This window comes from Myotis myotis, unplaced genomic scaffold (assembly GCF_014108235.1).
Source record: "Myotis myotis isolate mMyoMyo1 unplaced genomic scaffold, mMyoMyo1.p scaffold_m19_p_20, whole genome shotgun sequence".
Taxonomy (NCBI): Eukaryota; Metazoa; Chordata; class Mammalia; order Chiroptera; family Vespertilionidae; genus Myotis; species Myotis myotis.
In genome coordinates this window covers 8644037-8670367 of record NW_023416325.1, presented here as the reverse complement: position 1 = coordinate 8670367, position 26331 = coordinate 8644037, and the positions used below count along the sequence as shown (strand labels likewise).

General features: G+C 40.5%; 1 protein-coding gene across 12 annotated transcripts in view; it reads right to left on the bottom strand.

Annotated features, from left to right (window-relative positions):
- Nucleotides 1–26331, bottom strand: part of ARHGAP32 (Rho GTPase activating protein 32) — a 169727-nt gene that overhangs the window by 12197 nt on the left and 131199 nt on the right. For 6 of the 12 annotated variants that reach the window (XM_036353253.1, XM_036353249.1, XM_036353251.1 and 3 more), the window contains 7 exons: nucleotides 23601–23682; nucleotides 10010–10159; nucleotides 4133–4235; nucleotides 2651–2795; nucleotides 2130–2212; nucleotides 779–886; nucleotides 210–355 (listed from right to left, as the gene is read on the bottom strand). In XM_036353253.1, the coding sequence (XP_036209146.1) occupies nucleotides 210–355; nucleotides 779–886; nucleotides 2130–2212; nucleotides 2651–2795; nucleotides 4133–4235; nucleotides 10010–10159; nucleotides 23601–23682 (817 nt within the window). Of the gene's footprint in view, nucleotides 1–209; nucleotides 356–778; nucleotides 887–2129; nucleotides 2213–2650; nucleotides 2796–4132; nucleotides 4236–10009; nucleotides 10160–17028; nucleotides 17050–18159; nucleotides 18492–23533; nucleotides 23683–26331 lie in introns of those variants that run through there. The other 6 variants (XM_036353261.1, XM_036353257.1, XM_036353259.1 and 3 more) reach the window with 5 other exon arrangements.

The following is a 26331-nucleotide window of genomic DNA, read 5'->3' as shown; positions in this document are numbered from 1 at the left end:
CGATCCCCAGTAGAGGGCATGCAGGAAGCAGCCTATCTATCAATGATTCTCTCTCATCATTGATGTTTCTATCTCTCTCTTCCTCTCTGAAATCAATAAAAATATATTACAAAAAAGAAAGAAAGAAAGAAAGAAAGAAATGTCGTTTCCATGGCTCTGAAAGTGTAGGTGTACATTCCTGCCAGGAACACACTCTGGCCGAGCCGCACCTGCCCCCTCCTGAATGACCTCGCTGATTTTCCCACTGAAGAGGACGTCCACGTGGTTGAGGATGAACTCAACGACCACAGACTGAATCCTCACTTCCATGAAGGCCGCTGTGCCGCTGAAGCAGGCGGACTCGATCTGTTTTGATCTGTGGGGCAGACAAGATCGCCATCAGAGTCACAGACATAGCAGTCTTAAAGGGCATTTTTTTAAAACATGTAAATCCCTTTTTTAAAATTTTTCTTTATTGATTAAGGTATTACATGTGTCCTTATCCCCCCTTACCTCCCCCATCCCCGCACTCGTGCCCCCCTCGTGTCTGTGTCCATTGGTTATGCTTATATGTATGCATACAAGTCCTTTGGTAAATCCCACACCAACCGGAGTAAGAAAAATACTTTCACAGGCCTCAGCTAAGTGCCACTGGCCTGTTTTAATAAATAAATGGGGAGATGCGCATAAAAACAACAGATTGGTTTTACTTGAACAGGGTGTCCTTAAGGAACACTGATGAATTAGACTTTACAAGGTGATTGGATCTACTTAAGGTCAAATGTCAAATGCAACTTACCTGAGCAGGTTTGGAGCCCAAACAATTGCTAGGTTTTTTGCATGCATATTTGTGATGGAACAATAGTCAGCGAGAAGTGACAAGTGTCTCATGAGGAACTCCAGTGTCCTGGAAAACGAAACACAACACTTGAACAACAACAACTCTAAAACCCATCATGTAGCAGTATAGAGCATAACAACTCCACGAACTCGTAATGTTCGATGGCAAAATGGAAACAGGACCATACAAACCTCAGCAAATTGTATGCTGTGTACTAGGTTTAAACATTATTACCATAGAACTGTCAGATCAGTATGAATTTTATACCTAGGTGTAATAACCACATCTACTGATACTACGGAAAACATCTAAGGCAAGAAACAAGCTTCTGACAGGACTGGCTCTGAGAAAACAGCCTGAGTTTTTAAAAAACCGTTAGTGTATTTGCTCCTGCTGCCAGACACCTGGTTTCAAGACACCAGGGACATGAACCCTCCCCTCCGGCATCTAGACAAATGATTCCGTGAAGTTATGCTGCTCTAGTTGCAGTAGACATGCTCTGTGTGGCTTGGACACATTTTGAAAAACAAAGGAGGGCCCAGCCAGCGTGGCTCAGTGAATGTGTTGACCTATGAACCAGGAGGTCATTGTTTGATTCCCGGTCAGGGCACATGCCTAGGTTGTGGGCTCGAACCCCAGGGTGGGGCTGGCAGGAGGCAGCCGATCAATGATTCCCTTTCATCATTGATGTTTCTATCTCTCTCTCCCTCTCCCTTCCTCTTTAAAAAAAGGAGGGTTGCAAAAAAGGAAACCAGCAAACAGGCACCTAACAGTGAGTCCATATTTTGGATTCAAGCAAGTCACAAGTCTGCACACTTGTGGCCAGAAATCCCAGTACCTTCAGCAATATTTCTCAATATCGCAAAACACACACACACACACAAAGAGACAGGTTTAGTCAACCATCCATTTGCTCATTCATGTATTCGTTCATTCAACATTTATTAAAGCCTATTGCATGCCAAGTACTGTGCCAGGCCCTGGGGATCACAGACAAATAAATATAAATGTATGGACAAATGGCGTGGCTTAGTGGTTGAACTTTGATCTGTGAACCAGGAGGCCATAGTCAGGGCACATGCCCGGGTTGCAGGCTCAATCCCCAGTGGGATGTGCAAGAGCAGGCAATCAATGATTTACTCTCATCATTCATGTTTCTCTCCCTTTCCCCCTCTCCCTTCCTCTCTGAAATCAATAAAAATATAAAAATAAATAAATAATAAATAAATACTTGCAACTCCAAGAAAACTTAGCCAGTCAGCAGCCCATAGGATGAAAACACGTGGCTGAAATTCCCCATGGGGTTTACCTGTAGTGTGGCGGGGGCAGCTGCTGGATGACATCATGAATCTTGATCAGCCTTTCTTCATCTGTCGCTGCTGAGACAGCATCCTGCAACCATCGTAATGCGACATCAACCAGTGGACTTTGTTGGTAAAAATCAAAGTTCTCCACTTACAATTTAGCTTTTTTCACTCTCAGATAAATCATTCTATCTACTCTTTGGCGCTGAGCGATGAGGAAACACCATACAGCATCAAGGAAGTAAACCTCCCCCGACACTATGTGGACATTGAAATCTATTAAAAGATAATTTTTTAAAAAACTTTATGGTCACCAATATTAAGTGTGATAAGAGTAGTGGCTCAAAGTCAGAAACTAAAAGAATGAAAATGTAAAATCAGCCAAAACTAGGAACCCGTAGTAGTGACTGGTTTTTTAAAGGAGTCATTTTAGGCACGGAACTATTTCTTACCTGGCCAAAACAATTTTTACGCATTTTGAACAAAAGTCCAAAGAGGACTTGATTTAAAAGTGACTGGTACTCACTGAAAATTTCTCATACAGCTGGTAGGTGAGCAGAGGGTTTGGGAGCTCTCGGAAATACAGCTTGCAGAGGGAGCCCACGGAATGGATGTCCTGAACATAGGGCTCTTTTGTCAAGTCGGGGACATGTTCAGAGTCAAATTCATGGCTAACAAAGACAGCAGAGTGACAAAATTATTTTATTAAAGGAAAAGCAAGAATATTTGGGAAAGCACGGACCCAAATAAAATATATAACAAATAAATATAAATGTATGGACAAATGTGAATGGATATTTTTACCTCAGTGAATTAATGTTTTTTTCCAGCGGTAATTGGATGTTTGATCATACGTGTTTTTCTATGTGAAAATTAAGGGCACAGCTTTAATATTAAGATGGACAACAATCTCTGAAATGCTTATGAATGAGCAGCTCTTCATACACAGATCTAAAAACAGGACTCAGTTCCTCATGGTTTGAATCTGTGAGATTTTGGCAATTCTGGAGACTAGGACTGAGTGGCAGCTGGTCCATGAATAATCGTGCCCAGAAACCCCTCAGCTACAGGAAGTATGGCCCAGGAGTGGTTTATTAAAGACGGATAAGAAAGCCAGAGACAACATCAACCAATCCCCAGCCAACACCACATTGTAACAGACGGTAAAATCTGTAGCACTGAAGTGAATGGAATAAAGGTTGCGTTCAGAAAGCGAGGGCAGGTTACGCTCACGCTCCAGGAGGTTAATTAATATTAATCTACAGGCACAAGACCACTCATCAACCCAGAGGATTAGTGTTTGTGGATTTATTGAGAATATGAGGTTTGCTGCACGTGAAAGACTGAAACTGTCCTTAGTACCAGAATCAAGTGAAGTACTTTCCAATATGTATTCCTGAAAACAGAGCTCTGCAGTCAATTAGGATATTAAAACCCCCGTAGAGTAAACGGCAATTTCCATGCACCACAGTGAAAATGAAAGAAAAATAACACATTAAGAATGGACCAGAAGCTAAGAGATTGAGCAAAAATAAAATCTCTATTACTGGTGTAAAGGACACCGTGATTTTGGGGAAGATAATGAGACAGGATGTGAAAAACACTAACACGTGCATACCTGAGCATAGAATACAGAATAGGTATCCAAGGAGATCAGAAAGTTTCCCTCGTCAATTTTAATTAGGAATGAAAGACTAATTCTATTAATTCTATTCTGATAATGTAAACTTCATCTGCCATGGTTGTCATGGGTTCAAGTTCAATAGCTAAAATCATCAACTATTGTAAAGGGAAAACACAAGGACTGACAAGGTGAAGGGGGCATGGTGTTCTGATGCTGTAAATGGCATTTAGGAAAACACACACAGAGAACAATACGTTTAGTGTTGCCTATTTTTTCTAAACTATCTTATTGAATTATGGTCATCAATGTAAGGGATTTAATTCTGAATTTCATTTTAATGAATTACAATAGGAATGAAAAAGGAAATGCTATAGCAGGTTTTACCGTAGCCTCTGGATATTGGAGGCAACGCCAGAGAGGCGATATATTCCGTCCACAATGCCATATCTCTCGATGAATGCCGTACAGCTCTGAAGAACCTGGGGGACTGAAGAGTAATGTTAAAGACGTGGGTTAGATGGGAAGGACTCCGCAGGAAATGAGAATATCTTAGTTCTCATCAGCAAAATAAAATGTGCGAGTTAAAGTTATAGGGGTGGAATTTTAATCTACTACAAAAAATGAAGAGGGCATGTTTACTTAATTTCACATCTCAACAGATAACTGCAATTTTTCACTTTTAAAAGAGCTTCTTTTATCTTTTCATAGTTAATTCTAATTCTATTTTTATCTAGTAAATGAAACACCAACATAACACAAAGGTCAAGGCAATTTCAAGTAGATAAGACCTTAATTTCCTGCCTATCTTTACATTATAAGTACTGACCTTTGACTTAATATTATCAGCTCCTTATAAAGGGTGCCCCAACAGTAAGTTGAAAGAAAAGATGGGCACTGTCTGGTTACTTCACTGAATATCTGACACAAATGGCCAACTATTTGGGGCCTACCATGTAAAAAAGGACGTTCAAACTATATGATAAAGCTCTTTTTATAACCATTCAAAAATGTACAGCAGCTGAAATTGAACTTTGTTTTGCAATACAGACTGGTAAATTTTTAGTAACTTTCATTTGATAGTTTTAGTTCAAATCCCCGAAAAGCAGTGCTTGGACGAACACTATTTGGTTGCAATGAACGACTATACTAGATATGAAACACACAGGAGTGGTGAATAAAATGACATTTAAGAAGATACTTCTAGGTAATGTATTGCACGTATAGTATACAGTAAGTCCTCACTTAATGTTGTTAAGGATTCTGAAACTTTAAGTGAAATGACATATAATGGAATCAGTTTTACAATAGGCTGATTGATCCAAACAAGAGTTCCTACACCGGCATCTCACCCACATTATAACAAAATGATGCTGAAAGAAATGATGTTATTCGAGGACTTGCTGTACATCATGATTATACCTGCAGACTTTTCCTTGGTTTTCCTGCCTTTTGTTGTCCTTCCTGCATTCTACCTTTTAAATTGTCACATCCTATAACTTACATTTAAAACAAGCTCCTTAGCTTTAAATGAGTTTTTTAAGCAGTTATATTACTGAATATGTAATATGTGTCAGTCTACATGCTTTTAATGGACACCCTCACTTAAATCTCATGGAAATCCTATGAAAAAGTTGTTTCATCTAGGGGTGGCGGCTCCCAGCAGCATCTGTGTGGCATTATTAGAAAATGCATCGTGACTTTTTGTTGGGAAAATATGATTAACTAAGGAATTAATTTCAGAGGTTATTTGGACCTTGTTTGTTTGTTTTTTTCCCCCAAGTGCGCTCTGATTATAAAATTCCTGTTTGTTTTTTCTAACTATTGTAAAAAATAGTTGGGAAAAAACTCAAACACAGAAGTAAGTTCAGAGTACAGAGTTTCCTCACCTTGAGTTTTAAAATAGATTTTATATTTTGTGCCAAATATCATTTTACCGAGTCCTACCAAGTTCTTGCTTTTTTGTTTAAAGAGATCTCATCTGAAATTTCATTGTAAGGAAATTCAGTTTCAGATATGTGCAACAAATAAAACAAGTCCTATACGAAACCGATGACGTTTGAAAACAGTTCCACTAGAATAGATTTTATCATAGTTACGGAATGAATGAACACTATAGTTATTAAACCTGTTTGTTGCCTTCTTAAATCTTGGCAACCATCCTCTCCTATCGTACTTATGAAGAATGAAAACACACCAGAAACTTCTAAGTACAACTAAAACGTGCTGAATCGATGTGTGAAAGCTAATGAGCATGGCAAACAAACTGGAAAACACTCCCTCATATTAATGATCACATTCAAGCAACCTTGAACAACAACAAAAAAAGAAATACAAAAAGAAAAGAAACAAAAAACATCTGACTCCATCACTCAGGGTGCAACAGTAAATGACAAATTAGTTTGATCTATCCAAAAAAAGTACCATGTGGGGAGATTTTTTTTTTAAAAAAAAACCGGTTCTGTGAGTAACTGTGCTATAACCTTTAATTAACTCAATTATAAGTATTGTGGTTTGTGGGAGCTGAAACTGTAAGATCATCCTGAGTGAATTCTGACACCAGGGATCACAAATAAAAGAATTTTTGAAAGGCCTTGTCAGGCTCCTACGCGAATTCTTACAACACCCTGCTACAGAAGAAACAGGTCAGGCTTTTCGCTTGATCCCACAGGGAGGTGCTCACAAGTTCAGAAAGTGTTAACAGGATAAGCTCTCCATAAAGTCGATTATTCACTAGGAATACAATCCAGAGAATGAGTCACGTAGCAAAACATTCTACTGATATGGGCTTCCTTCTTAGAAAAATCTGGTGCATAATCTATTGTATATATTTATGTTTTATATTTTATATATTTTAAAGTCCCAACTAATAGGGTAATCATGAGGAAGAATGATCACACATATTATGTATCTATCCATATTTGTATTTCCTCTCTCCTCACAATTACATATATAAAATATCAACATATCATTCTTCCTCCTCAGGATTATTCTGTTTTCACTCAGACTCTAAATATCCTATTTAATAAAAGGTTAATATGCAAATTGACCGAACAGTGGAACAACTGGTCACTATGATGTGCACTGGCCACCAGGGGGAAAACGCTCAATGCAGGAGCTGCCCCCTGGTGGTCAGTACACTACCACAGGGGGAGCACTGCTCATCCAGAAGCCGGGCTCATGGTTGGCGAGCACAGCAGCGGTGGGGGGAGCCTCTCCTGTTTCCGCAGCAGTGCTAAGGATGTCTGACTGCCAGCTGGCAATGGGCTTAAGCTGTCAGTTGGGCATCCCCCAAAGGCTCCCGGACTGCGAGAGGGCACAGGCCAGGCTGAGGGACCCTCCCCCCGGCAAGTGCATGAATTTTGTGCACTGGGCCTCTAGTTACATATAATATACGTTCAATTCTATTGTTTTAATTTAAGCTTTGAAATAGTCACTCTCTCTCTCTCTATCTTTCTATATATGCACATGTGTTATGACTAGTTATAGACTATATACAGTACATATAAAGTCTCAAAATCTTAAAAAACTTTAATTCCTCACACATTTATTAAATCAAAGACAAATTAATAAATCAATTTAATATTAAAAACCATTTTCTTTCCTAATTAAAATTTTAATTGATAAACTTTAAAGGTTTCTCTCTTTGTGTTAATTTAGTCTTTATTAAATATTCAAATTATTTCTGTCATATGAATATTTATTCATCATTGTTATCATCCCCAATAAAGAGGAAATTATTCTAAAATACCAGCTAGATGTATGTGACCTCAGTCTTCAAGGTTTATTAAATTACAATTACACTCTAATGTCACAAACTAACTTTTTTTCTTTTTTCTTTTTCTAATCACTTGAACAGACTTTCTCCTCTGGATCAGCCTTTAGCAGAGTTCTCTTCCATGACTATTAAATTAATTTCTAACATTCTACTAGTATTTTTTCTTTTTAATTAAAAAGGCAGGAAAACTAAGAAAAAAAATTACAAAGTTTCCACATGTAATATGCCACCACAATTATATTTATTTTATATATCTTCTAAGTATCCATACATTTAAAAAGGTAAACTTGCCCTGGCCGGCTTGGCTCAGTGGATTCAGCGTCAGCCTGTGGACTGAAGGGTCCCAGGTTCGATTCCGGCCAAGGGCACAAACCTGGGTTGCGGGCTCGATCCCCAGTGGGGGGTGTGCAGGAGGCAGCAGATCAATGATTCTCTCTCATCACTGATGTTTCTATCTCTCTCTCCTCCCTTCCTCTCTGAAATCAATAAAGAAATATATTTAAAAATATAAAAAATAAAAAGGTAAACTTACTGTTTATATATAACACTAGAGGCCCAGTGCACAAATACTGGTGGGGTCCCTTGGCCTGGCTTGTGGGGATTGGGCCAAAACCAGCTCCCCGACATCCCCTGAGGGGTTCTGGATTGCAAGAGGGCGGTTCTCAGGTGATGCACCCTGGAATTGGGCCCCTCTTCTCTGGTTCTGGGTGCATTACCTGAGAACCGCAGCTGCCAAGTCACCGCAGCTTGGTAGCTCCTGCATTGAGCATCTGCCTCCTGGTGTTCATTGCACATCACAGCTACTGGCCGGATGGTCAGACAGGCCTTTATATATATATATTTATCAATTTTTCAAATTTCCACACTGCACTCAAATTCACAATTTTAACACCTTCAATTTATGGTTCAAAAGTGAATACTCAAGTTTTTTGCTCTCATACTTAATGCTATAATAAACATTTTTGTTTATATTGAAATATAACCTTAGGATAAATCCCTAAGGGGAACTGCTACATGAAAAGAACACTATTAAAAAAAAAAACAAAAAAAAAAAACACGTTTCTTGCTGTGAGGTACCAAAATGTTTTTTCAAAAAATTAACAATTCACCAAGCTACCTGAAACCAACAGCTTTTGTCTATTGATAAAATTGCTGCTGCCTTACTGGTACTGGATTTGTGAAAATTAATAAACAGAAATATTATTTAAAAGGCAGTCAGGAGGCTAGAAGAGAGAACTTTTATGCACCTGTCACTTAACACACACTTCTGACCCCAACAAGAAACATACCTTTCACCTCCAACAGAAAGTGATTTTTTTGTCACAGGAAGTGATACTTGACCACCTCAGCAGGAGGAAGAAGGCTCCTCCTTTCCCAGGAACAGCTCAACCAATGGAAGATTGCCAAAACTCAGCCAATGAAAAGTCACTATACTTTGTACTTTCAGTATCCTCCAATGGGCACTAGGTTTACAATAGCCCTGCCCCCAATCCGTTAAAAAGGCATTTTCTCCCCTTTGTTTCCCTAGACTTGGGCATGGTTCTCAGTTAGACTACATGATGTCCTAAATTGTAATTCTTCGTTGCTCCTGAATAAACACATTTTGCTAGAGAAATATATAGCTGTCCATTTGGTTACAGTTAATATGATCATAATTTAGAAAAGCACCTTTATTATATTAATGATGTTATATATCAATATAAAATATCTCAAAATGGCTCAAAAATACACTTTCATGGCTACCGATGAGAATAAACACTTTTCTGTATTTTGTTTACTGTATTGATATTTACACTACTTTTCATCAGCGGTCTTAAAAAAATACAATGGGTATTCTCATCAGGATTTAGAATTTTACAAATCATCTATTTCTGGTACTTATCAACATTATAGGTACTTTGGATACTACTTTAAGACTCTAGCATCTCTACTGGTAGAGGGAAGTGCATTTTTTTTAAATCAAAAGAAAACCCCATTTTTCTGTCTTCTTATCTATTCATTCCCCTCTATCCATTCACACCACCCACTGAATTCTTGAGTCGGAACTTGATTTACAGGCAACGAAATGAAAATTTTTAGCCATAAAAGTTGGGAGACTGGGCTTGGTATTTTATAGCCTCAAAACTATGGCTCTATTTTTCAAACAAGAAATTAAGTAAATACTTTAGAACAAAATGTGGGAGGGGAAAGCTGGCTGAGAAAGCTATCTGGGCAGATATAAAAATAATGCCAACTGACCGTGTTTCCCGCAAATGTCTTGCTCTTCCTAAACTGATCAGAAGTATCTGATTCAAAGTACCTTCTTAGACCCATCTTTATTCTCAGCTCCCCCAGAACTAAGATAAGGACCCAAGAATGTTCAATACCTGCTGCCGAACTTAAATGGAACAGAAATTACTTGCCTAATCTATTGCACAATTGGTTCTAGAAAATCAACATGCAGAGGTTAGAAACTAGAATGATAAGAGTAGAGAATGTATGTTTACCTTCAAAACCAGAATTGAGAAGGTGCTCCCCCAGGTCACAACCAAACACCCTCTCTTTCAAGATCCCCCGCTGCTTCAGCTTCTGTTTTGTTGGTCGAGACTTCATGAATGTGCGTAAGAAAGTGATGAGCTTGCCGTGCTTCTTAGACACTAAAAAACAGGGATAAGGGAAAAACATCTTAGTTGTGGCAAGTGGTTACATTTTTACTTAGTATGAAAAGAAATGGAGGTCTTGACCGGTTGACTGCAAATCATGTATTAAAAGTACACTTTATATTCTGTAGAAATTTTCAGCAGAAGTTTAGGAAAGTTATTTATAGAGAACATCACAATTTTGCACTTTCCTCTCACCAGTCTGTGATTTGACTTGATGGGACTGTGAGCAACTGTAGGTCTTGTAATCCGTGACATCTAAATCAAGCTTGGTGAACCAGCCATTTCCCCAATGCATACCTACGGATGCCCCAGGATTATGACTGGTATCTAAGCTTTACTCTAATATGTCACTTTGGAGACCTTCATAATAACTGAGCCTGGAAACGTTGTGAATGTGGTTTTACTTTCTAGTCAATTTCTAAAATATTTTACTTGGTGGTAAGAAATTGTCATGGCATTTATAATCTGGACAGTAAAACAAACAAAAAAAAACTCTCTTTCATTTTATGAAGAGGACAACCCCATGAGGATACAGAAGACACTTGTCAAACTAACTGCTACATAAACACAAAACACACACCCATAAAAAAAATTAGACCTTCTATTAACATTCATCTAGGGCCGTGGTCGGCAAACTGTGGCTCAAGAGCCACATGCAGCTCTTTGGCCCCTGAGTGTGGCTCTTCCTAAGCCTTAGGAGTACCCTAATTAAGTTAATAACAATGTACCTACCTATATAGTTTAAGTTTAAAAAATGTGGCTCTCAAAAGAAATTTCAATCGTTGTACTGTTGATATTTGGCTCTGTTGACTAATGAGTTTGCCGACCACTGATCTAGGGTATACTAAATACAACCTTAAGTCCTCTGTAGATCAAGGCAAGAGATATGTAAAAAATATTTCCACTGATTGATACATGAGAAAGACAACAGTGAAAGAACTGAATGCAAACAAATCTCTAAGCACAGCTTACAGGATAAACTACTCTAAAATTCCACATACAACAAGTATCATAAGCTCAGCAATTAGGTGCTGGACAGAGGCTGTGTTGCCCCTGAAGACCTACCTGGGGGACACGGACATGGACATGAACGTGGAAGTCAGCGATACTGATGATCCCGACCCTATGTAAACCTAGGCTAATGTGTGTGTTTGTCTTCGTTTTCATAAAAGAGTTTAAAAAGTAAATAAATAAATAAATAAATAAAATTTTATAGCAAATGAGAAAACTATTTAGTAAAATTATCATTTGAGGAACAGAAGTCTGGAATGCTGTCAACAATCTCATGAGACTTCCACTGAGGAGGCAGAGTGGGAGTTTGGTTTTAGATAGTCAAGTGCTTATAAAACATTTCAACAGAGGAGACTGCAATGCAGCTACGGGTCTTAAGGTCAAAGTCTACCAAATATGCTGGATTAGGGACATGAAAATGATAACGCCACTTCCACAGAAAAAGTACCTCAACAATAAAGCACCAACAATACTTAGACAAAAGCAAATTACTCCGACTTATATTCAATTTTCCAGTTCTAGTTTTAAAATGTGACATGTGCCCCAATGTAACTGCTTCCATATTAGATATGACAGATTTTACATCTGCAATCTCTCTTCAAACCTGAGACAAACCCAACCGAACCGGTCTTTCCAGTAGTTAAAAGCTTTAACAGTATGACACACAGTATCTCCAACACAAATCTTTATGACACCAATATCCAGTTTACAGAGCTACCCTCACGGCAGCTCAGTGAGCCCCAGTGAACTTTGACACGGAGAAATGGGGCACTGGGTGTCTTAAATTACCCAAGTAAAACATTTCTCTAGCAAAGCCAAAGAATTTTTTCTTTCTCATAATACTTCACCTAATCTAGAGTTCTCTAAATCTGGTCTCAGAAACCTCCTAGACTGTTTTGAACTAATTTCTCAGGACATTAAAGAAAGATGATTGGTGCCCGTTAATGGCCTCAGCATTACGCTTATTTGATTACATGCATCACATTCTAAGATCTGTAGCAAATTCAGAGTCAAGCTGACAGAACGAGAGGGTAGGGGTGGGATGCGTAATACCTGCAGAGGTTGTCCTGATCAAACCCAGGTAACAATCAAGTATGAGTGTAATGTGTAGCATGTCAAATGGATTTTCACAATTGTACACAAATCCTTCTTTGCTCAAAGTTTTCAAACACAGATTAAATGACCATTTGGAAGAAAGTTAACAGAGGGGGACAGAAGCACAGGCAACTGATATTTAAGAGTTTCTTATCCTCCTAAATTCTAAGTCCCTATTGTATACTTTGAAATACTGTGAGCATCAGACCCCAGAGCAAGTGGACCCCATTGTACCCATCTCCCCTCCCATCTATCTACAACTAAGAGGACCTTTATCCCACAACCCAGGTTCCTCTGCTCAGTGAAGAGATTTCCCGAAAGGTGCCCACAGCTGTACATCTGAAGGTGAGTGTGTTGGCACGTGGAGGGAAGGCAGAATGGTAAAGAGACAGAACAGAACCCACAGGCACCTCAGGTGAACCCACAGCCCCAACCAACATGGCAGCAGTTGGGGGAGTCAGGGTACAGCCCTTACCACACAGCCCAGCAGAGGATTAAGAGAGGCAGCAGCAGCCGCAAACAGCACCCATACCTGGCTCTCTCCCCAATTACGGGAGTGCTCAGACCAGGGGAGCCTTGGGAGCAGCAGTGAAGATGTATCTCCAGCCTCCTGGCCACATCGCTGCAGTTTCAGCAGCCACAGGAAATAGGTGGCAGCAGGTGCGGGGGCTGCACCTTGCAAACTGGGCTCCCTTCTCAACTGCCACACACCCCCATCACAGTGGTGGCACGCCGAGACCAAGGTGACCCAGACACAGCTATTCCCTTATAAGTATACTAGAGGCCCGGTGCACGAATTTGTGCATGGGTGGAGTCTGGCCAGCCAGCCCCGATTGGGGCCAATCGGGGCTGGCTGGCCAAGGGGAGGGACCGCAGGCAGTTGGCCAGCTGGCCCCACCCCCGATTGGGGTGGGGGAGCTGATCATGGCCACAGTACACATCAAAGCAACTGGTCATTCTGGTGTCCTGGTCACTTGGCTTTTATATATATAGATATACTACAATTTATATTTCCATTATCCTGCTGATTGCCATTTAGAGAGTTTCCAAGTTTTTATTATTACCATCAATAATTCATTGAAAAATCTCATTCAGTGCCTCACTGGGTACGAGGGAGAGAACTCTGGCATTTTCATTCAGGAGTAGGATCGCTGGGTTGTAGAGTATTTTGCTTTCAGCCATATTTCTTTTATTTATTTCAATTATTGACTGATTTTAGAGAGAGAGGAAGGGACCGAAAGAGAAAAAGAAAGAAATATCCATTATTTATGCATTCATTAGCTGATTCTTATATGTGCCCTGACCAGGGATCAAGCCCACAACAATAGCTCATTTATACTCACTTTGTGTTAGGATCACTCTCTGAATGATTTAAACTCAAAATATAAACCAGCATCTAATCACTAGAATTCAGTTCATAATAGTTTTTCATAGAATGGTTTATTAAATAAAAATCTATTTTATCTCCCATTACATTCATGTAATGACTTCTAAATGGAATGAAGGTTATCAGAATAACGACACTTTATACTTTTCCTCTCTTCTCTAATTTTCCAGATCTAATTTTCAAGATGACCTAATTCTCATAGTTCAATCTATTTTCCTTAGTGTATCTGGTACTATCCTGAAATATCTAAATACATAGCTTTTGTATGTGGTAAAAATATTCAGTAAGCATAAAATGCTAGCAATTCTAGTTGATGATTTAGAAATATATCCTTGAACCAATCGCCTAATAATTGAAAGCTTTTATACCTTCCCAATAAGAAATAAAAGTCTGATTCAGGCCGTCCGTCCAATCATGCCTCATACCGGCCAGGCATGAGCAAGTGAAAATGTGAAGATAAAGGTTTTAGTCCTGATTCTGCCAAAAACTTGCTGTAAGATTTTAGACAGGGCAATTAACCAGGTTAGATCACAGGTTAAAAATAGGAAAAAAGGCATTTCGCCAAGTAATTTATGAATTCTAGCTGTCAGCTGAGAAATCATGAAATACTGAGAAAGTATAAAGCATGGAAAGCTCTAAAGTCTGTTGAAAATACCTTTGTTTTAGGAAAATTTATCAGGAGGGAAAAAGGCCACCATTTAAAACTTCATTGGCAGGCAGTGTCAAAAAAACATAAATTAGGCTAAGTCATCTTGGAAAGGGCTGGCATAAGAACTTAAGGTAGAAAGGTCATTTAAAATGCTACTGTTTCATGTATAATATATTATTAGGCTTAGCACTTTTTAAATTAAATTATGCATTTTTCCTCAGGAAAACTTAAAATAGTAGTAAGGAGCCCTTTTATAACTAATTCACACAACATACTTATACTATTTCCAGGACTTAGTGCATAATCGTATTATCTTCTTCAATTGTTAAAGCCATTCGCAACTGTTGTTCATGCCATACAATACGCCACCGTTTATTTCATTGACTTATTTGCTAGGAAGACCTTGGTGAACAATATAATGGTCATTTATAATATTATTTCTATATAGATGCCGTATGTTTTATAGAGGTTAATTTTTGAATGAGGTTTAAGAATTCACTCTAGGAAGAGAGAAAAAAAGGTAAATATTATCTATGTAGGTTCTGCCTTTGGAAAACTTGCATCCCACCAGGGCAGTGCTCAATGGACACCCCTCCTGCCTCTCGGGGAACTGCTGCGTGTAATCTACGCTTCAGAGCAGGAATTCAGCAGCTTCAGCCTTGGATGTCATCTCTCCTCAAGATGTCCAAGAAAGTCTTTAGGAAAATTTGAGTGTTAAATCTTGATATGCGGCTGAAGTGATTGTGGAATAAAGTACATAATCATTTTTATCACTGTATTATGAGCAGCTTGGGAGGAGAAGAGACGCACAATTCTCCAACCGGTGCAGTAACAGCTGCACGCGACTCCCGGGGACCGTCTCTGGGGCCAGCCCAGGGATGAGGCTCTGGAGTGGGGACTGCTCTGATATCTGCACATTCCATCCTCAGAGGGAGGACACCAGGTATTTGAGAAATGTCATGTCCACCCAATGCTAAACTAAAAATAACACGGACAGTAATGGCTCTTGGCTGAAAAACTAGGAAGCTACTAACAATCACGTTAATCAAATTGGCTTCTTCCACTTACTCATGAGAGAGAAGAGGAGGCATTTTCAAAGCCCTTTAAAAAAGAAGATATATTTTTATTGATTTCCGAGAGGAAGAGAGAGGGAGAGAGAGATAGAAACATCAATGATGAGAAAGAATCATTGATCAGCTGCCTCCTGCAGGTCCCATACTGGGGATCGAGCCCACAACCCGGGCATGTGCCCTGGGCAAGAATCGAACTGTGACCTCCTGGTTTGTAGGTCCACACTCAACCACTGAGCCACGCCTCCGGGGCGGGCTAAAGCCCTTGCTAACTGAAATGCAAAAGGATGACAGCAGGGATCACAACACAAATCCGCAGTAAGTTTTAGAGAAGAGCCATTCACTTGGAAAAAGAAAAGCAGAAAGTGAGCAACTACTAGTAATTGCTTCTTTAGATTATCCAGCACCACTCCTATGTACCCAGACACACTGGTGGCTAACTAAAATACCTGGGTATTGGAATAAAAATGGACCTTTCTTCCGCTCACTTAAGGATGAAACCAAAGCATGTCATGCTGCTGCCCTTCCTAGAATATACAGAGTGATAAATTAGAGATGGCGTGCTACGTCAGACCTTAGAAGTCACCGTTCCCTGGGGAAAATGGTCACAGGTTAAAACACTCTTGTTATTTACATAATACATTTGCTTTTCCAGGCGCTACACATTTCAGTAATAAATATCAAAGAAGGTTCAAATTTAGGGAGATATAAAAAAGCTATACATTTTCCTCAGTAAAACAGTTACTGATTTTTATTTTAAATTTTAAATTAAACACTTAAATAATAAGTGATTGGTGCTGTTCCTTAACTTTATAAAAAGAGCAAAGTAAAAACAAAATTTAACGTGGTGACTTTACCACCTCAGTTATATAAGACTGACTAACTGCACTTCTAAATACAGAACAAAAAGGATTTGCATTTGAGCAGAGGCGAGTAGGAGGAAACAAGATGTGGGTATGAATTCCTGACACTCAGATCCCAACACTAGGAGGATGAATATGACATCGGCTATGCAAGCAACTCGGCCAAGGATTTTAAAATGATCTGGGTTCCTATTTTTCTAAGATGAACTCGCACTGTTTGACAGAAGTTTAAAAACTAGTGCTACCCCAGGAAGACACGTATATACAAGTTTCCGCTTATGAAATTTATCTGAAAACTTAGACCCTTAAGCTTAACCGTGTGAAAACTCTCTTGTCTTGAATTTTGTTTTTAATTAGACTAAAATCATATCCCCTTTGATGTCACACACTCTTGCACTTCGTTAAGCTGTGGAGTTTGGGGTAGAACATAGCTAGGTACGTGGTTTTTGTTTGCTTCTAAGGGTTGGGTTTGTTTCGTTTCCTTTTTATTTTCTTTCAGGAGCTGGAGGGAAACGTTTCTATATTTGAGAGCATTGAACTGATGATGAAGACTCTACCGAAAGGAAACGTCTTGGAATCTGCCCTACGCAAGACCTCACCTTTCGCTTGGGGAACAAGGACATGGGCTTCTGCGACAGACAGACCTGAGGGTTTGAATCCTTAGCTTCCTAATTTGCAAGGTCTTGAGCAAATTCCCTAGTTAAGTCTCAGCTCCCGCAAATGCACAGTGAGAATGACAACCATAACACACATCACTCAGGGTTACTATGACGCTTTCATGAAGTTACACATAGGCCAAGCGCTCACTCAGGAAGTGTCGATCCACAGGGATGATTTTGATGACTGCAGCTGTTCTTGACCTTTGGTCTGAGAACCTGTAGGATCCTGCAGGGCACAGAGCTAACCAGAACCCGAGGCTTTGCAAACCAGGCTCCATGGGCCCTGGGTGTCCCTCCTGAGTCAGGGCTGGGACCATCAGGAAGGCGCGCACAGAGTCACACAGTCACTTTCCAGCCCTTCCTCCTGTCATTCTCTTCAATGTAAACCAGACCTCAGAAACCGCAGACTTCTGCTCTCTTCCGCTGAATACTTATAAAGTATTAATTACTACACGAGACTGTAAAAGAGATAAATTCTGGTCTCAAACCATGAATATGAGCTCCAAGTGTAGAGGGTTCTTAAAGTTGACAATGAAAAAGAGCTCTAAAATTTGAAATCCCCCCCATTTACGGTTTTGAAAATTAAAATATTGGTATCATTTAAACAGTAGAACTTTTCTGGCGGGGGTGGGGAGGGGTGCTCAAATTCTTAACAGGGCTGACCTGCGACTGATTCAGAGAAAACGCTGGTGTCCCTGCTATGTTCATGAAAGGGCTAGAGCAGGTCCCTAGAGACGCGGACTGCTGCCCCAGTGGCAGGAAACCCCCGCAGGAAGAAACAGACCAGCACAAGTATTTCATGGACAGAGCCGGCGATCCTCACCAATGCCAGCGAGGCAAAAACACACAACACGGAGGCAACGGGCAGAAGGGTGACTTCCTCCTGCTAACTTGAGCAGCCTCTTTCGTAAATCCGTGCTGCCCGTGCCACCCTAACCCGCCCGGAAAAGATTTAAATAAGATTTGTCCCGGTGGCTTGTGAAGCACGGGGAGGCTCTTTTCATCATAAAAACGTCCGTGCATTAACTTAAGGTCTAGAAAACATTAAGAAAGAAGCTGATTTCCAATAGAAAAATGGGTAATGCCCAACTAGGAGAGAGATACATTGCCCAGTACGTATGTGGTACAGCCTACTTCAAAGAAATAATGATCCCTCTACAGGCATGAAGGCTCAACTAGGCAATTTCCAAACATTCACCAACCATTCACTTAAAAGCCGCCAAGGACACATGTGCCCAAATAAAATGCAAAAACAGTCACCGTGAGACGTTCCGGGTGCTGTTGGAGGGAACGTCTGAATTCAGCTGCGGTAGCCTTACCTTTTGCTGTGGCACAGGCTTGAGGATCAATACTTAAGATGATTCCAAATGACTGCACTCAGCAGGGACTCGCCGGGAAACAGCAGCCGCCGACAGAATGAAGCGTGATCGCCTGCTCAGACCTTTCCGAGTCAGACCCCACAGGCTCTCAGGCTCCCGTTCCGTCTGTCTCCAGGCCCCCCCATCGGCGGCTTTTAGTTCCTAGGAAGCCTCGCCCCCTGTGTGGGGGGTAAGAGCTCCTGCCTGCAGGGCTGAGTCCTCCCTTCTCAGCAGGTCCTGCCTTGCAGCCTCCCCCGAAGCGCCCCGCCCGCCCGCACTCCCACTGGCAAAACAGGCTGCTCCGGCCCAGCCCCACCCCTCCCCTCGGCCTCACCAGGTGAACTTCCTGCTCAGAACCCCCAGCAGAACTTGACGTTCGGTGGTGTTTTTACTCTTTTCAAAGCTACACCGTTCGGTCGGGAGAAGTGGATCCAGGGAAAGTGACGGTACTGAAGGCCCCAATAAATGAGAGAAGCCATGGATCAGATCGTGCAGGAAGTATTGCCAGTAAAAGGCTGACTCCTCACACTGGCAGCAACAGGCTGAGAACACATGCCCTTTAATATCTTTGCTGGTGATAAGCTGCGGTGGTTGTTCTAATAGCATGTTTTAAAAAGTGTCCATGCATACTGCCCCTGTGTGAAAAATCCTGACAGACAGCACTCTCTTGAGCATCTCAGGGTAAAATATAATAGTTTTGGTGTGTGTTTTTTTCAGAATTGAAAATCTAGAAACAAATTTTCCTGCGTATGGCCTCCTCCTTTACACACTGACCAAATGTTAAAAGTGTAACTCGACTTATGTAAATACTTAAGAGAGTCAATATTTATACGAGGCACTGTTAACCCTATTAGAATTACTTGAAGAAATAAATTAATTGGAAGAGGTTTACGTATTTTCTGTTCCAAATGACTTTTTACTAACACCCCTGCAAATCCACATTGAGGAACTTGTTTCTGATAAACACAGTAGCGTTGCACGGTGCCAGGCACGATCCACGCACTTGACAAACAGTCTTCATTACAACCCTAGGAAGCCGATTCCAACATCCCAAACCAGAGGGGAGGAAGCCAAGACAGAAGGATCCAGCCACTGCCAGGCCTCACAGGTCGGAGCTGCCTGATTCAAGATCTTTAGGGTCCTTCTCAGGACCCTGCCAACGTCTTCCGCTACAGATCAAACTCCCTCCTTCCTTCCTCTCTGAATACAGCTCTGAATACAAAACTGTCTATAAATGGTAGGGCACAATGGGGAGAAAAAACAGTGAATTGATGTGATTTTAAAATATGAAAGGCCACAGAGAACTCTACTATGCGGCAGGAACAAAAAAACATGTTAATTCTGACCAATGCAAAGGCTGTGGAGGTTCCCATTTTGCTGTGTATACGAAATGAGGCGCTTATGTTTATTCAGAGCGGAGAACTCAAAGCCCCCCTTCTTTTGTGAAAATTTAAATGAAAAGCATCCCTCCTCCCACCCTTTTCTTGGTCAATACTAGAGACTGCAAGGGAGGGGGTGGGGCAGGGGAAGGGGGAAGAAAAGAGAAAGCTGAAGAAAAGGCAGAAAGAAGGAGGAGGAGGGGAAATCCATGCTGTAGAAAAGCTGTCCTGGGAACACTTAGCACAACTCATCATCCCCTCATATAACCCAACATACAAACACAGGGTGGGATAAATCAACTCCACAATGGTCTGCAGAACTACTTCATAACAGTAACTTGAACTTGAACCCCAAAAGGCTGCACTCTCTCTGCCACCTAGAAATGCGTGGTAAGAAAAATGGTTGTGCAAAGCTGGCGACATTGGAGCACCGTCTTTAGTCTAGCTCACCAGGATTGAACAATGCCAACTTCCTGGTTTTGATACTGTCCTATATACGTAGTTGTGTGAGTGTGACAACTGGGAGAAGTTGAGTATATGGGACCTCTGGGCTGCTTTGGAGACTTCCTCTGAGACTCCCATTAGTTCAAAATGAGAAGCTAAAATATATGGCGGACTGAAAGGCACTCTGCTCTGTCACTGAATAGCTGCCGATGGCACGGGAGAGGTCACTTGTTTTTTCTCTCTCATATTTAGCGAACTGTGTGGGTCCCGTGAAGGACTGTGTAACTTCCATCACCACAGAATGGGCTCAGACTCCGTGACTTTGAACTCTCTCTGCTTGATGGCATTTCACGGTGTAATCATGCATGGAGACCAGGCTTCCTCATCAGCGTTTATGTTTGTGGGACTCATCCATAGAGCCGTATCCCCTTCCAGTTCCCCTGGTGTGGAGAAGACCACTGAATGGGCATGCCTTTATTTACCCACCCCTCTACGGACATACCTTTGAGTTTTTCTCGTTTTTTGACAATTAGGAATAAGGCTGCTAGGAACATTCTATATAGACCTAAGAGTGTATAAAGAATGTTTGTCCCACCAGCAGGGTATGAGAATTCCCACTGATTTATATCCTTACCAACCTCTGGTGTTGCTACTCTTAAATGTTAGCCATTCTGGTGGGTGTGTGTATATGAGGCAATAAGGATTTAACTTGCATTTCCCTAAAGATTAACGATGTTGAACATCTTATCACATGCTTATTGAGCATTTGGGACATTTGTCGTGAAGTACTTGTGCAAGTTTTCACTCATTTAAAAAAAAATCAGTGTATCTGTCCTCCTCTTATTTGCTTCCTTCCACAGCCTGGTTGCCTGACTTTTCTCAGATACGTGCACTGCCAGTGTATTCCCACTTCGTGATTTGCCTTCCTCACTATCTTCATAGCATATTATGACAGTGGTCTGAACTTTAATTTTAATTACTAAGCTTTTCCATTATATCTAACTTAAGATCATGAAAATATGGCATGAGGATAGTCTACTGCATTCTCTTTCAGTAGTTTTATCTTTCATATACAGATGTATAATTCTCCTGGAAAGCATTTTGTGTATGGGGTTAAATAAGGACCAGATATAAAATCTGCCCAGGTGACCTAACACCATTTACTGAAATGATTGCCTTTTGACAACGCTGGCCAACGCCGCTTCTATTATAAATCAGGATCTGTGTACACAGGCTGGTTTCTGAACTCTGTTCTGTTCCACTGATCTAACTGTCAATCCTTATGTCAATACCAGTATCTTAATTAGTGAAGTTTTCACAATAAATCTTGGTGTCTATTATAGTAAGTGTCCCACTTTCTTGTTCTTTCAAATGGTCTGGAGTATTTCCGGCTCTGCATTTCCATCTACATTTTAGAATCAGTTTTCAATTTCCACAAAAATCCCAACTTCAAAGCTTGGGGAATTATTAGCAACTCTGCCCTCCTGGGCTCTGAGCTCCAATTTCTCCCCCCCACCCCCCTCAGCAATGACTCTCTCTACTCTACCAGCAGATACAGGAGGGAAGAATGTCTCCATCATCACACTCCACCGGATTTCCTGCTGCTTAGTCTTACTCAGTGCCTGCTTACTGCCTTATTGATTCTCAAATGCCTCAAAGAGAGAATTTCATTTCGGTCCAAATTTGCTAACCCTTCTCAAGGAAGGTTTGTCTGAATTCCCTAGTCCTTCATTTTTAGAAGTTCATGCCTCAAGAGTAAGCTTTGCTTTTCTTCTGTCTTCACCTTTTCTCCCCACTTCCTCACCCTCTCCTTCCCTCTCCCGACTCCTCGTTCTTTCTTTGCGGAGGAAAAGGTAAATAATGTCAGAAGATGGGAGAATTCATCTTTGGAGACTATAAAAAAAGATCCAGTGTTGATCCTAGAAATGAAATACGTGAGCTGAGAATGTAAGAACTTATTAGGTGCCTTGAGAGATGCCTACACAGAGGAAAGGGTCAGTGAACTCTAAGACAGGTCACTAGAAAGTACCCAAACCTGAAAGAGAGGATGTGTGAGTCAGTATCAAAGGACATAACTGACAACTGACGTGTAAAAGAACAGGGAGACAGAGAATTGCACAAAAGAAATAAATGAAGAGATAATAGTTGAGAACATGAAGAACTTGAAGGAAGAAATCAATAAGTAGACCCACTGCTCAGTAAACTCCCAGCAGGACACGGCGACCCATTAATTTTATTTTTACGTCCACAAATAATTGAACATTTGGGAACGTTAAGAAGAGCTCCAAAGGGAAATTGCTTCCTGTCGCCCTTGTTGTGCCGGAATATAGGGAGCTTTGCATTTCAGTATCAAACTGTAGCTCCATCTTTCAGATCTGGCATCCAGCAGGGACAGATGGCGGTGGTAAAAATAAACTGCAGGCAGAGACCGTTTTAAAGTGTGAAACAAGCCTGAGGCTGGCAGAACTCACATTGTCCTTTACAAAATGTATCAAGAAGGCACATTTCCCCAGGACAGCCCTGGGGTGCCGCTCTCAGAAGAGAAGACAGGAGCTTTTGAAGGGGTGCTGTCATTCTGCGTCATTACTGATTTAGAATTAACAATGCCATGCAAGTCTATTCATAGAAACCCGTTTCCCAGAAATACCAATAACTGGTTAACTTGCTCACGTTTTAAAAGCTTCTGGAAGTTATCACAATTGGAAATGTCACTTTCTCATTCAAAACACGAGAAAGTCTTTGATTGATACAGTTTAATACCAATATTAAACTAATTTTTAAAAACTCACTTTACACTATGTCTCTGAGGCAAAATGATCAAAGATGAGGCTTAATACCTAATAAAAGTTGAGCTTGTAGAGCAAAACTATGTAAAACAATGTACAAGAAATCACAATAAATTTGTGATGTTAAATTGTAACAATTTCAGAGTACTGACCACACTATTACATTAAAAAGTTCCAGACTAGATACTCTGTAGGATTTGGCAAGATTTCACCCCAAAAAACCCAAAACTTTAACATTGCTTTAATTATTTGTAAAAAATTCCACATATTTATACTGCGCTATACATATGCTTATATAAGTAAGATATGTTGTTTAAAATAGTTTTGAAACTCATAAGCACCAATGAACTATACATAATCCCCTTCATCTATTAAGTTTCAGCTAATCATTCTATTTTCCTGTCAGTTCTTTGAAAGTATTTTCTTTTATCATTTCATTCAGTAAGAAGCTATATTCCTACTATATAATTGTAAAAACAAATAATGACAAAGCTTAGTGGAGCAAAGAGTTCTTTAAAGTTGTCTAAAATTTTGAATGCTTGTAAACTTTGGTAAAATGACCAATAGAGAAATAAATTTAAAAAAATCACTTAAAATCAAAGCCACATAAAACTAAGAATGCATATTATGTCAAGAAATACAAAGTACTGCAAAACAAGCTACGTGCCTGACTAGAAGAGGAAGTCTGGATGTTGAAGCAGTTGGCAGAATACCACGCTGATGAGTGCACTCACCTGGTTTTGGCACTGAGTTGGTCACTGACGGGGGGACTTTCTGATTGATTAACTCCACACAGTGTCCAGGGAAGAGTCCCACCTGAGAAAAGCAGCAGAGAGATTTTCTAAACCAGAGAGCAGAGCCAATTCAATTCCCGGAATGACTCCACAGTCCCTCCCAACTGACCCTATTATGCCAAGACTAAATCACAGAGGCTACCAATCACACAAACAAATAATGAAACAATCTGTTGCTATGAGTATAGAGCTATGTGTTTTAATTGTCCAAATAGCTAAGTCCGCTTTTTAAGTTTTAGCTTTTAATTTTCCACACTTTTTTACACCAATTAAAATATTGAGTCTGATACTAACCAGGGGTGGGCAAACTTTTTGACTCGAGGGCCACAATGGGTTCTTAAACTGGACCGGAGGGCCGGAACAAAAGCATGGATGGAGTGTTTGTGTGAACTAATATAAATTCAAAGTAAACATCATTACATAAAAGGGTACGGTCTTTTTTTTTTTTTTTTAGTTTTATTCATTTCAAACTGGCCGGATCCGGCCCGTGGGCCATAGTTTGCCCCCGGCTGTACTAACCTATACATGTAGTAGTTATCATTTTTACCTCTCAATAATTTACTCTGCTGACATTTCAATCTAGTTGTGTTACTATCTCTACTATGAATTTTTCTATTTATTATCTTCCCTATGATTTTATGGAAACCTACACTAAGCCACCTTCCAAATTTTTTCATTCTTCCACACGTTTCATGAAAAAAAAATGACCAAACGAAAATAAATTGGTTAAACAACTGCTCATTTAAAATCCTGGTTCTTAACTGTCCTTGAAGAACTAGTGGTGTGTGGATAAGTGGGAAAGGAAGAGAGAGGAAAGAGCCAATCTCCACAGGGGTGACAGAATCTGGCTTTGAGAAACACATCACTTTGACCTGGTAGAATTACTCATGGCAGAGGTCAAATCCTAAGAAGCTCAAATCCTGGGAAAGTGCTGAGCACCAAGTCACCCAGAGAGACTGTACAGTGCAGCCAACAGAATGACTACAGAGCGAAGCAGCCTGGAGACATGAGTAAAAAGGCAATCTTTACCCATGTTTATAGATGTTTCCCTCGAGAGGAATAAAATCGAGCTGCCATGTAGCAGATGTTAAGGCTAAAACATGAAAATCACATCACTTTGCACATCCCTCTGCTGACAGACTCTGGGGAAGCGTGCGACCGTCTCCCAAGACCATGACTCATCCTAGCGCTCTGAGCTGCAGCCTTCCCATCTGTGTAGGATTATTCTCACACACTCATTGGCTGCATTATCATTCCAATTTCTGGATCAATATTCTATGGTTGTTCTTAAAATTATAAGGATGTAACCAGTTATCATGAGCTAAAAGGGGGTTATTAACAATGATCAGTTTTGTCTGAAAGATCTGAATTTGGGATTCAGTATGTGTTTTATTCTATATGACATTTTATTGAGCTTCCTATTTAACTAAACAAGCAGAAATTCTTACAAGCCTGGTTAGAGCCAGGTAAGAATCGACGTGAGATAAGAATCAGTGTGACAAATCCTTCGAGTTCTCTCTTACACAAATCAGTCATTACGAGAGGGCATGTGATATAAACAGTTAACAGCACAGCCTCGAGAGTAACAGCACCTGGGGTCAGCTCTCCGACTGCCACTTACGCCATCGGGTTTGTAACAAAGCCTCTCTGCTTCAGTTTATTCATCTAAACATAATAATAGCACCAAGTTCATAAAGGCTGTTATAAGAATTAAAGGGGACAGTGTAAGGAAACTACACACAGTAAATCCCTGCCCCCCCCCCCAACCTCTCCACCCGCCACCCGCCACCCGCCACCCGCCAACTGTTATCCACTGTTCTCCCAGTGTGTCGGATGCGAGAAGACCTAGAGGGCTCCAGCTCCTCCCTTAGGCACATATTCATGGCACATAATACCACCTTTTGCAAGTGCATATTAAAGTGTCCTCACTATCAAATATTTCCATAAAAGTCTAATTCATTTCCATTTGTAAACATTTCTGCAATCTGCTCTGGAGAAAAGACCAGGCTCCAAACTTAGCTCGCGCATTTGCTACGGCGCTGTGATCTGGAGCAAATTTCTTATCCTCTGTCTCAGTTTCTACATTTGTAAAAATGGGGATAATATTAGATAACTGTGTGAAAGCAGCTAGCCTAGTTTCTAAATTCAAGGCAGCCAAGGGGGAAAAGACAGTAACCTACAAAGGAAAACCACCAATCAAAAGACATAGAGTAGCAGAATGGATTAAAAAAAAACACACACAATAACAGCAACAACAAAAAACAGGACCCAACTGCACGCTGCCTTCAGCAGAACCTTCTCAGCTACAAAAGCAAACATAAGCTCAATGTCAATGGGTGAAAGATGATGCTCCAAGCAAATGGCATCCAGAGTAAAGAAGATGCAGTCATTTTTATATCAAAGCAGATTTCATGACAAAAAAAAAGGTAAAAGAGACAAATATGGACACATTATAATGATAAAGGAGACAATCTATCAAGAACATATAACATTTATTAATATATAAGCACCTGCTCTAGCCAGTTTGGCTCAGTGGTTAGACCGTCAGCCCACAGACCGAAGGGTTCTCTCTCTCTCTCTCTCTCTCTCTCTCTCTCTCTCTCTCTCTCTCTCTCTCCTCCCCTCCCTTCCACTCTCTCTAAAAATCAATGGAGCCCAGTTGGCGTGGCTC